Source organism: Orycteropus afer, unplaced genomic scaffold (assembly GCF_000298275.1).
Source record: "Orycteropus afer afer isolate SDZICR_OR568_19922 unplaced genomic scaffold, OryAfe1.0 scaffold00148, whole genome shotgun sequence".
Taxonomy (NCBI): Eukaryota; Metazoa; Chordata; class Mammalia; order Tubulidentata; family Orycteropodidae; genus Orycteropus; species Orycteropus afer.
Genome location: NW_006921735.1, coordinates 2,191,537 through 2,203,368, shown reverse-complemented (window position 1 = coordinate 2,203,368; position 11,832 = coordinate 2,191,537). Strand labels below are relative to the sequence as shown.

The following is an 11,832-nucleotide window of genomic DNA, read 5'->3' as shown; positions in this document are numbered from 1 at the left end:
TTACTCTGTAAATCTTCACCCAAATCCTAATAAAAAAAAAGAAAAAAAGAAATTGGACATCGTATTGCCTTGAGCAAATCTGCTGCAAAAGACCTTTTTCAAGTGCTGAAGAGCAAAGATGTCTCTTTGAAGAATAAGGTGTGCCCAACCCAAGCAATAGTATTTTCAGTTGCTTCAATTGCATGTGAAAGCTGGACAATGAATAAGGAAGACAGAAGAGGAGTTGATGCTTTTGAGTTGTGGTGTTGGCAAAGAATACTGAAAGTACTGTGGACTGCCAGAAGAACTAACAAATCTGTCCTGGAAGAAGTGCAATGACAATGTTCCTCGGAAGCGAGGATGGCTAGACTTTGTCTCACCTACTTTGGTCATGTTGTCAGAAGGGACCATTCTCTAGAGAAGGATATCATGGTTGGTAAAGTGGAGACTCAGCGAAAAAGTGGAAGGTCCTCAACAAGATGGAAAGACACAGTGGATGCAACAGTGGGGTGGGGTATAGAAAAGATTGTGAGGCTGACATAGGACCAGGCAGTATTTCATTCTGTTGTATATAGGGTCACTGCGAGTTGGACATGACTCAGTGACACCTAACAACAACAAAAGATTTTATCTTCTTGGCAACTATTGTACATAGTCTTGTTTCCCTTATTTCCTTTGCAGAGATCTCTTTGTGATATAGAGGAATCTAACTGACTTTTTTATGTTGATCTTGTATCCTGCCACTTCACTGAACCTTTCAATTGTTTCAGAAGTTTTCTTGCTGGGTCTCTTGGGTTTTCTATGTACAGGATCATGTCATCTGAAAATAGAAATAGTTTTACTTCTTCTTTGCCAATTTGGATGTCTTTTGTTTCTCTTTCTTGCCTTAATGCCTTGGCTAGAACTTCTAATACAATATTGAAGAGAAGTGGTGATAGAGAGCACCCTTGCCTGGTTCTGGTTTGCAAGGGGAATGCTTTGAGTCTCTCTCCATTGAGAACAATGTTGGTTGTTGGTTTTATATATATACCCTTTATTATGATGACGAATTTCCCTTCTGTTCCCATTTTGCTGAGAGTTTTTATCAGAAATGGGTGCTGGATTTTATCAAATGCCTTTTCTGCATTGATTGCTATGATAATCTGTTCTGTTTCCTTTGTTTTATTTATGTGGTAGTAGGTTACATTGATTGTTTTTCTAATACTGAACCATCCTTGCATACCTGGCATGAATCTCACTTGGTCATGGCATGTTATTATTTTTGTACAGTGTTGGCTTATATTGTCTAGGGTTTTGGTGAAAATTGTTGTGTCTACATTCATTAGTGACATATTCATTTTAGTTTTCCTTTTTAGTGGTGTCTTTGACTGGTTTTGATAACAGGGTTATGCTTCCTTCATAGAATGAATTTGGAAGTATGACATCCTTTTCTGTGTTCCAGAACAGCTTGAGTAGGATAGGTTTCACCTCTTCTCTGAATGTTTGATATAATTCCCCATTGAAGCCATATGTGTCAAGACTTTTTATTCCATGGGGAGTTTTTTTATGACCTGCTTAATTTCTTCCTTTGCTATGGGTCTGTTCAAATTTTCTACCTCAGTCTGTGCTTGTTTAGGTAGGTCTTGTGTTCCTAGATATTTGTCTGTTTCTTCCAGATTTTCAAATTTGTTCTATGCAGTATTCTGGTACTATAGTGCCTAAGGCATTTGACTGCTAAGCAGAAGGCTGGCAGTTCAAACTCATCAGTCACTCCTCAGAAGAAAGTTTGGGCAATCTACTTCTGTAGTGATACCACCTCAGAAACCCAAGCAGGGGTCACTATGAGTTGGGTCTGACTCGATGGCACATAACAACAGCAGTATTCTGTTATTAACCTTTTTATTTTGGCTAGTTGTGTTCTGATGTCACCTGTTTCATTTATTATTTATGTTATTTGCATCTTTTCCTCCATTACATTTGCCAGTGGTTTGTTGATTTTGTTTTTCTTTCCAAAGAACCAGCTTCTAGTCTTGTTGATATTCTCTATTTCATTTATTTCTGTTCCTTTCTTTATTATTTCTTTTCTTCTAGAGATTGAAAATTTTTTATTGCTCTTTATCTAATTGTTGGGTTAAAGAGTTGATTTTGTTTCTTCTTTTTTTTTTAATGTGTGTGCTAATTGCTATAAATTGACTGTTGAATGCTGCTTTGACTGTGCCCCAAAGTTTTTCGTATGTTGTGTTTTCATTCATGATTGTTTTTAGGAAATATCTTTAATTTCACACTTTGTTTTTCTGTTGCTCATTGGTTCTTGAGCAGTGTGTTATTCAGTTTCCATGTACGTGATATTTTTCCCTGGTCTTCCTATTGTTGATTTCTAATTTTATAGCACTGTGATCCAAGAAGATGTTTTGTAGAATTTTTATGTTTTTAAATTTAGCTTGATTTATGACCTAACATATGGTCTGTTCTGGAAAATGATCCATGTGCACTAGAAAATAATGTGTATTTTTGTTGTTGTTGTTGTTGGGTGGAGTGCTCTGTAAGTGTCTATGAGGTCAAGTTGGTTGATTATGTTGTTGAGATCATCTGTGTCTTTGTTGATTTTTTTTTTCTAGTTGTTCTGTCCTTCATTGAAAGTGGTATATTAAAGTCTCCTACTACTATTGTAGTATTGTTTATTTCTCCTGTCAATTCAGTTAATGTTTGTTTTATGCATTTTGGAGCTTTTTCATTGGGTGCATAGATATTTATTATGATTATGTCTTCTTGGTCTGTTGACCCTTTTATCATCATATAATTCCCATTCTTGTCCTTTATGCTGGATTTTGTCTTTTTCATCTTTTTTTTTTTTTTAACCAGAAATTAATGTTGCCACTCCTCCTCTTTTTTGGGTGCCATTAGCTTGATTTTCTTTTCCATCCCTTTATTTTAAATTTATTTTTATCTTTAAGTCTAAGGTGAATCTCTTTTAGGCAGCATATTGATGGGTCTTGGTTTCTTATCCAATCTGCCATGCTCTTCCTCTTGACTGGTGCATTTAATTCATTCACATTTAGTGTAATTAATGATAGGTATGAATTTATCACTGTCATTATTTTGTGTTTTTTGTTGTGGTGTTGATGGTTTCTTTGTTCCAAATATTTTTCTGTGCTGAGTTCATTTTGTTATCAAGTTTCCTTTCCCTTTTCTTCATTATTAATGCTTTTGTGTTCACTAAGTCCTTGTGATTTTCTCCTTTCTTATTTTGGTTAGAAAGTTTATTAATTTTCTTTGTTGGTTACCCTGTAGTGCATTCTTATTTCCCTAAGTTTGGAACCAGACCAAATCTACAAGAAATGCGGAAGGGAATCCTTCTAACAGAAAACGAACAACAGAAGACAGCAACATAAGATTAAGACATGTTACAACACCACCCAGAAACCAACCTAGGAAAAGAATTCTCAAACCTAAAATAAGCTTACAAAATGGAAAATAGAGAACCAGAAGAGTAAATCTTTAAATGATACCAACTACAAAGCAAATGGAGGGAATAAATGGTATAATTATGTACTTCCATATGGAGAAGAAGTCAGGAAATGTCAATACAGAACAGACTGTTCCAAACTTAGGGAGTTAATTTACTTTTTCAACCTCCTAATATACTCAGTCAGAGCCGTCATTATTACCCAATTACAATGACACTTTGAATCATGTGGTTTTGTCTACACGCACTACAAGTACATACCGTTTCCTTTGCTGTGGGTGTTTTTATAGTTAGTGATTTTGTCAAATTTTCTGGTGTTTTAGCTACAATATTTTGCTAGTTAGTATTTGTGAATCTATATCAATAACTTTTTTGAGAATGAAGTCGTAATTAAAGGAAAAGAAGGAGAAAAATCCAAAAAGGCTCCCTCTCAGTTACTTAAAATGGTGTATCTAATAATGTAATTCAATGCAGAAAGATTTTACAAAACATTCTTGTTAGTATTCATATAAACTAAGAAATGCTACGTTTGAGCAATTTACAACTATATTTATCACATATTTTGTGATTAAAATTTATAATAAACATTAGTAAGGATTCTGTATGCTCTGGTATGGAAGGTGGCATCATGAGTTACCACATTGAGTGACACCAACACTACTGATGCCACTGGTACTAATGTATCTTTTTATAATATCTCTTCCCCTGAGGTACATGCCAAGTAACCATCTATCAATCATTTTGTTATATTATTTTCTCATATTAATTGAAGACTTTGGCACTAGGTTCAGTCTTTTCCATTCCAACTTATGCCTTCATCATTAGTGACCTTACTCCCTATGTGGGCTATCTTGCTATTCTCAAAAGCTACCATTTTCTTCATCTGTTCAACTCAGACATCCACTTGCATGACTATATTGTTGGCGTCATCTTTGTCAAACAGTACAATATTCCAGAAATAACACACTTTGACTGTCATCAGCATTTCTTCATAAGCTTTCCATGTGTCCCTAGTTAATTTTCTTCCTAATTTCTCTCAACAATTATTTAGAGCTTTTATAGGTCTCCTAAAAGTTTTCCCAAAGAGCCTTAATGGTACATTGGTTAAGTGTTTGCTTCCTAATTAAAAAATTGGTAGTTCAAAACCACCAGGCACTGCATGGGAAAAAAAAAAAAAGGTGTGACAGCCTGCTTCTGTGAAGATTACAGCCTTAGAAAACCTATGGGACAATTCTACTCTGTCTTATGAATAAAATCTTATGAGTTGGAATCAGGTCGAAGGGAATGGGTTTGCCTTTAAATGTTTTGCCATACTTCACACCAGAAACCTTTGCTGGCTGATTATCTTGGTAAAAACAGTGTCTTTCAAGTTACATATATGTGCCTATAATCTCTTTCTTTCCATTGTCCTTGATGGAAGAAGCTCTGCTTTAGTTAGTTAAGGTTAATCTCAGTGTATGTTGTCAAGCTCATCACTGTCTATGTCCTAAAATGTTTCCTATGACCTGCTATCCAGATAATATAAGAGTTCATTTATACACCATCTCTTCTATATTTTCAGCCTCTTGTATTTTCTGGGGTTTTCCACCTTTGAGAAAGCTTTAATCTCAAAAAAAAAAACAAAAAAAAACCATAAATGAATACATCCATATCTTATCTTAATCAATGTCTCTGTAGAATTTGATCCTATTAACCTCTTTATCCTTCATGAAATTCTTTACTCCTTCAGTTGATGGGATGTCACTTGGTGGTGGAAACAGCGGAGCACTTGCCTGTTAATGGAAAGATTGGTGGTTTAAACCCACCCAACTTTGCCTTGGAAGACAGGCCTAGCAATCTGCTGCTTCCGAATGACCACAGTCTTGAAAACACTATGGAATATTTCTACTCTGTACACATGGGGACAACATATGCCAGCAGTAACTCAATGGCAACTAACAACAAGTGTTTACCTTTTTTTCTTCTCGGACGACTTGTTCCATATCATTTATCCCTTAATATTGATATTCTCCATGATTCTTCCTTTGTTTTTCTTCTCTGGATATCCTCATTTCTTCATATTCAAATATCATATGTTTTCTAATGACCCACAAATATATATTATCAGCTAATATCTCTCCCCTAAAGCCCCTGCCAATATATCCGATTGTCTAATTTCTTATTGTTCTTTTTAGCTGCAGTTGAGCCAGCCTAAGACTCATGGTGACCCCATTCATAACAGAACTAAATGCTGCCTAGTCCTGCCCATCCCCATGTTTGCTTGTGGATCTAACTGTTATGACCCATAGGGTTTTTGTTGGCTGATTTTCCGAAGTATATGATGAGGCCTTTCTTTCTTATCAGTTTTAGTCTGGAAGCTCTGCCATAACCAGCTCAGCATCATAGCAACATGTAGTCCACCACTACCAGATGGGTGGTGGTTGTGCATGATGTCCGTTGGCTGGAAATCAAACCCAGATATCTAACTTTAATTGAATGTTTCACTTAAACGTAAATATAAACCTCTTTATCTCTTAAGAGCTGATATATATATATATATATATATATATATATCTTACATGATAAAGAGGTTTCCCTTCTCTCTTTCAACATAGTCATTTAAAAACCCCAAGCTACCTCAGTCATTTAGATTTTCATTAGCCTTCAAAAGTTTGCCCTTTGACAAGTGCGATTAATCTTGCTCCAATAACTGCTCTTGAAATTGTTCAGTTCTCTCTATTCCCATCACTACAACCCCGGTTAAAGTTAGTATCATGGCTGACCTAATGTTGTACTCCTTCAGATTTGCTATCAGCTCTGCCAAATAAATGTTTCAAAACAAAGCTATGATCCTATCTTTCCTCTTTATAATTTGAGAGAGAAAAAAAGCAGATGCTGATAGCTGGGAGCAGCCTTGGCATTTCAGTTAAACTTTGGATTTGCTGAGAGTTGTACTGAAGCTCACATTTAATCTGCAGTGGTCTACCATTAAATATGAACTTTCTCAGAATGTCAACTTCAGACAAGGCCACTATGTGGTCATCGTAGATTATGCCAAAGACAAGGCCATTTTGTAATCACGTCTGAACACAGACTAAAGCCAGAACATCCTCCAAGCCACCTAAAATGACAAAATGCCTCCCATCCTTATGAATATGACAGATATGCATCTTCACTAATCATAGATAGATAGGATTCCTTTTATGCTTTCTAGATAAGGATTCTAAGATACTCGATTACAGGCTATTCCCCACTTCTTGACAGCATCCAATCAAAAGCAAAGCACTGCTTCTTTGAAACCCCCTCCATCATGTAACACACTCTCAAATCCTGCTGTATTAGTGCCTAAGGCATTTAACTGCTAACCATAAGGCTGGTGGTTCAAACCCACCAGCCACTCCTTGGAAGGAGGTTGGGGCAATTTATTTCTGTATTGATACTGCCTCAGGAATCTGAAGAGGAGTCACTATGAGTCAGATCCGACTCGACAGCAATAAGTTTGGTTTTGGTATCATCCTCTTAGAAGCCCTGGTGGTGCGGTGGTTAAAGCACTCAGCTACTAACCAAAAGGTTGGCATTTCAAACCCACCAGCCAGACTCTGGGAAAAGATGTGACACTCTGCTTCCACAAAGGTTTCAACCTCGAAAACCTATGGAACAGTTCTAATCTGTCGTGTAGAGTTGCTGTGAGTTGGAATCAACTTGATAGCTGTGGTTTTAACATACACTTATCGAGACACTTCATGGTTCACCATCATATGCCATCTCCCTCATTGAAGGAATGCATAAACCTAACTATCTTCATCTTCAGGTGTTCTCCTAGTGGACTTTGGCTGGACAACATTGGACATGCTCAATATCTCCACATCATCTTCATGAAGTCAGTCCTAATTTGATTCTTGTATACTTATCCAGCCTCATCTCCAACCATAGAGACATATATTAGATTGTAGGTTTCTGAGAATCAAGGACTGGGATTTAGTTTTAGTTTTGTTTTTGTTTTGGTATTCTAATGTCTAATATAGTGCTAATTCTGTTGTTGTTATGTGCTGTTGAGTCGGACCCTAGTCATAGCAACCCCTCCTTGGGTTTCTGAGGCAGTATCACTATGGAAGTAGATTGCCCCATCTTCCTTGTAGGGTTATAGGGTTTATAGGGTTATAGAGTACTAACTTTATAACCCTATAAATATTTGATTGCATGAGTAAGTGATTTTTTTTCAGTTCTGGAGGCACATTTTTGTTAAGGTGGGATCTGTGACCAATATGAAAGCTATAATTACTTCTGAATGAACATTTGAGTTGTTAATAAATGACTTTTTGGTCAAAAGTAAAATTCCTTATAGAATGTTAAGTGAATAGACAATTAATTGCTTCTAAACTCAGGGTAAAACCCTGGGGAATATCAAACTTCCTTTCACATTAATTAGAGAAGAGGTCATGAAAGGTGAAGGCTTTTGAGTGATGCCAATAAAGAAGGAGGAGGGAAGGTTATAAAGTGTTTTTAATCAAATTATTAAAGAAATGGTGAATAACTTCCCTTTTTGTGTAGTTAGTTTAAACATTTTTTTTAAAATTATGCACACCATTGTTTTTTGGTTTTGCATTTTAAATAATAAGGCTCACTAATTGTGAATAATCCAGTATTATTTTAGCAACTAAGAATATAGTCTTTATGTAACTGTTAAGTGATATATATATTTAGGTCCTACAATTACGTATATGAAATATTTTTATAACCTGTGTGAAGTATTTAATAATCTACATATTAGGAAATAATGCTTTTAAGACTATAAAACAAACCAAACTCACTGCCGTGGAGTCAGATCTGACTCATAGTGACCCCTCCTTGGGTTTCCAAGGCGGCATCATTACGAAAGTAGATTGCCCAACCTTCCTTCCAAGGAGTGGCTGGTGGGTTTGAACTGCCAGTCTTCTGGTTAGCAGTCAAAATGCCGTAGACTATAGGTTCTGTTTAAATATACTTTTAATTTTTAAAATATGTTTCTGTGTGAACACACATATGTAATAAACAGAAAGGCACAGGGAAGCAGACTCTGAAACACATAAGTCCTCAGTGAGTTTCCTGATTTAAGAAGGAAAATAATGCCAAGGACAGAGGAAATGTAAAGAACTCTGCTTTTACTGTGGTTATGCCAATGTTTTCAAACCTGTCTGTGCCTCAGTTTCCTCTTCAGTCACTTGAGAGGATAGCATCTATTGCATTGGTTGTGTCTTTGCTGTTTTTTTTTTTTTTTTTTTTGCTATTGTTTTGTTGTCATTGTTTATCTTAGAATAACTGGATTCTTATGGTCAATCAAACTGCTTTAATAGTACCTCCTGAAATATTCAGTTATGTTTTGTGCTTCCTTCATAATACTAATTGATTGTCTCATTTGATGCTTATAATTAAGAGATTGTGATCATGACATTAATATGGCCATTGATAATCTTTTTTTAATTTTTTGCAGAAGACCACACAATATTCTGATGATTTCACGTTAAAAAAAAAAAAAGAGGCAGGAACTCAATAGGCTAGGATATCTCTAAAACAAAACAAAAGGCCAATTTGTTTTCATTTTTGTTTGTTCAAATGTTTGGCATCCATAATCCTGCTGTCTCTCTCACTAATTGTGAATATAATACATATTTCCTTAGTCTCTGCCTACTTTCCCTCTTCTGAAGTGCACAGAGACCTTTACAAATATCATTTACCTTTTAATGGAGATCAAGTTTAAAATACTGGAAAACCCATGTGTCACTTGGTTTTCATGGATATTTCCATTCATCTAGCCAGTTAGAACCTTCTGTGTTTCCCCCCTATTTGTGGCGCTGACATTCACGATAACCCAGAAGTTTCACCTGCTAATTGGTATGGGATTCTGGGAGTATATAATCCTAAATTGCCACAATGTGTGTGCTTTGAAATTTTCAAATACAATCCAAGATATTAAATGTGCCTATCACCTTTGTAGTTTCTGCTCTTGACAACATAATATAACATGTATATTTCCCAGCTGTGCTATAAGTACTTTTCTTTTACTCTATTAATTGTGCTCAATTATCATTATCATTTTATACATTGCAGCTGTTCCTGGTTGGATTATATTCTTTTGACCATTTGCTCTTTTAGCATTTTAAGTCTTGACCTTGAATCCAGTAATCTTAGTTCATGGAGCTTTTACAAAAATAAAAAACAGAGTGCTGATGCTGAATTGTGGTTAGTTCTTTAAATGAGATTTTCTTCAAATATGTCAAATTTATAGAACATTTCATAGGCATTTCTATCATTTGATATGCTCAGGAAATAGTCTAGGCTAGATGATTACATATTTTTTTGAAAGTATTTCCGAGGTCACCATACTATCTGAAGAAATATACCAAACTCTTTGCTTTCAAATGATAAACACTACTTTGGCACTGCACAGTTACACTGACACTACACACATGTGACTTTTTAAAATTTAAATTTGATGAAATTTAAAAAATCATTTCCTCATTCAGACTGGCCATGTTTCAAGTACTCAATACTTGCACATGGTTAGTGGCAACTGTATTGGACAATGCAGATAGAGAACATTTTTACCCTTGCAGAAAGTTCTGTTGGACAGCACTGTAGACCATGCATGTATCTAGTATGTCCTCCCAGCTGTACTCTGATATTACATCTTGGAATGTTTGCTTGAAAACCTTTAAGTCTAAATAAAGTTTTGAAAAAGCATGTGATGTAGAATAATCTCCTGCCACAAACCGAAGCCTCTATAAAGTGCTATCTTTAGTCACAAGAATATTGCTCTTATTTTATGTAAATTGTATTCTAGGTTGCTTTTCCTGTGGGCAGGACATATAACATACTTTTATGTGTTTTAAGGCAGATAATATATATTGGAACTTTGGTAGCATAATGCTTAAGGCATTTGACAGCTAACCAGAAGGCTGGCGGTTCAAACCTACCAGCCACTCCTTGGAAGGAAGATTGGGCAATGTATTTCTGTAGTGATACCACCTCAGAAACTCAACAAGGGGTCACTATGAGTCCAGTGGACTCGATGGCAAACACAACAACAACATATCTTTTTAATGACTAAGTAATGGAGTTCTACTGCATTGTGGTTATAATTTACATCTCTATAGAGACATTGAGTTAAGGTCAAGAGTATCTAATGGTAGCTCTTGTTAATTCAAATAATATCAACTTTGTTGTTCAAAAGTTAACTGGTTAGGAGAGATGAACAAAAGAATTTAGAAATCTCTTTGAAATGGAATCTATTTTTCCTTGGAAATGCGAGTACTTTGACAATTGTAGAAAGAAAAATTAGCCTGCAGTCTTGCATTTTGATATTTTTTCTGCTAAATTATTCATGCTGGTGTACATTTTCCCATTTCATATGTTTACTGGATTCTCATTTTGATTTGTAATAGAGAATGTTTGTTTGTATTATTAGGATTAATTCCAATAGTGTATATTTAAAAGATAAGTTCTATTTAAATTCTCTGACACTTTATCCTTTCATTATTCATTATGATTTGTCTTTTTTGGTTCTTTTTTACAATTGCAAATTGCAAATCAGCAGAAACTATTATGTAAAGAAGTTAAGACTTGAGATCCTATTATTAAAAATAGCAGCAATTCAAGATGAAAATGACTTGTTGCTTTCATTGCAATTTTGATGCTTTCAGTGCCAAGAGGAGTTGAGAAAGTCTTTAGATTCAGATGCTAAACTGACAGAGTGAACGATTTTAAGGTTTAAAAGGGCAAGTAGAAGTTATAATTACTGTGTAGCTTCACAATCCTTGTATTGAAATACTCACCTTTGCTATCATGCTGCAGGCCATAGAGCGAGAAAAAGCCGAGAAGTTCAGAAAACTGCAAGATGCCAGCAGATCAGCTCAGGCCCTGGTGGAACAGATGGTGAATGGTAATTACACGGAGTTGATTTAGATCATCTTCTTAGGGATTTGATAAACACATAGGTTCATATTTATCAGCTGAATTATATCAGACAAGCACTTCCTGGATGCAAATGTAAATTAAAGAAAATTTGTGAGCTTTTTATTATTCTTTCTTAATGCTAAGTGAATTATTAAAGAAAATTTCACTTTAAGACCAATGGGCAAAACTGGGATGTGGTAGAATGTTTTATCCATCTGCTGTAGAGAATTCAATTTCAATGCTGCTATACAATCCTGCTAGCATTTGTCCAACTAATTTCAGAAGAAAGATTTGCAGAAATAATTGAAAATGTAAGCAATCATGTAATATATGTAGAAGCAATTATAATTCAATTTTAAATGTTTGCAATATATTCTTCCAAAGACACTCAAATTATGGGGAGGACCTCATCAACATATCTGTTTCCTAATTGTATATTAACATTTTCTAAACAGCTTTTCCTTTTTTCACTCATTTTCAAAAGGTTTCCTGATAGA

General features: G+C 35.2%; 1 protein-coding gene across 1 annotated transcript in view; it reads left to right on the top strand.

Moving 5' to 3' along the window:
• LOC103201376 (dystrophin-like) overlaps positions 1-11,832 on the top strand; it is a 2,052,823-nt gene that overhangs the window by 151,844 nt on the left and 1,889,147 nt on the right. Inside the window, exon 8 of the mRNA XM_042781676.1 lies at positions 11,234-11,321. Coding sequence (XP_042637610.1) covers positions 11,234-11,321 — 88 coding nt within the window. The remainder of the gene's footprint in view (positions 1-11,233; positions 11,322-11,832) is intronic.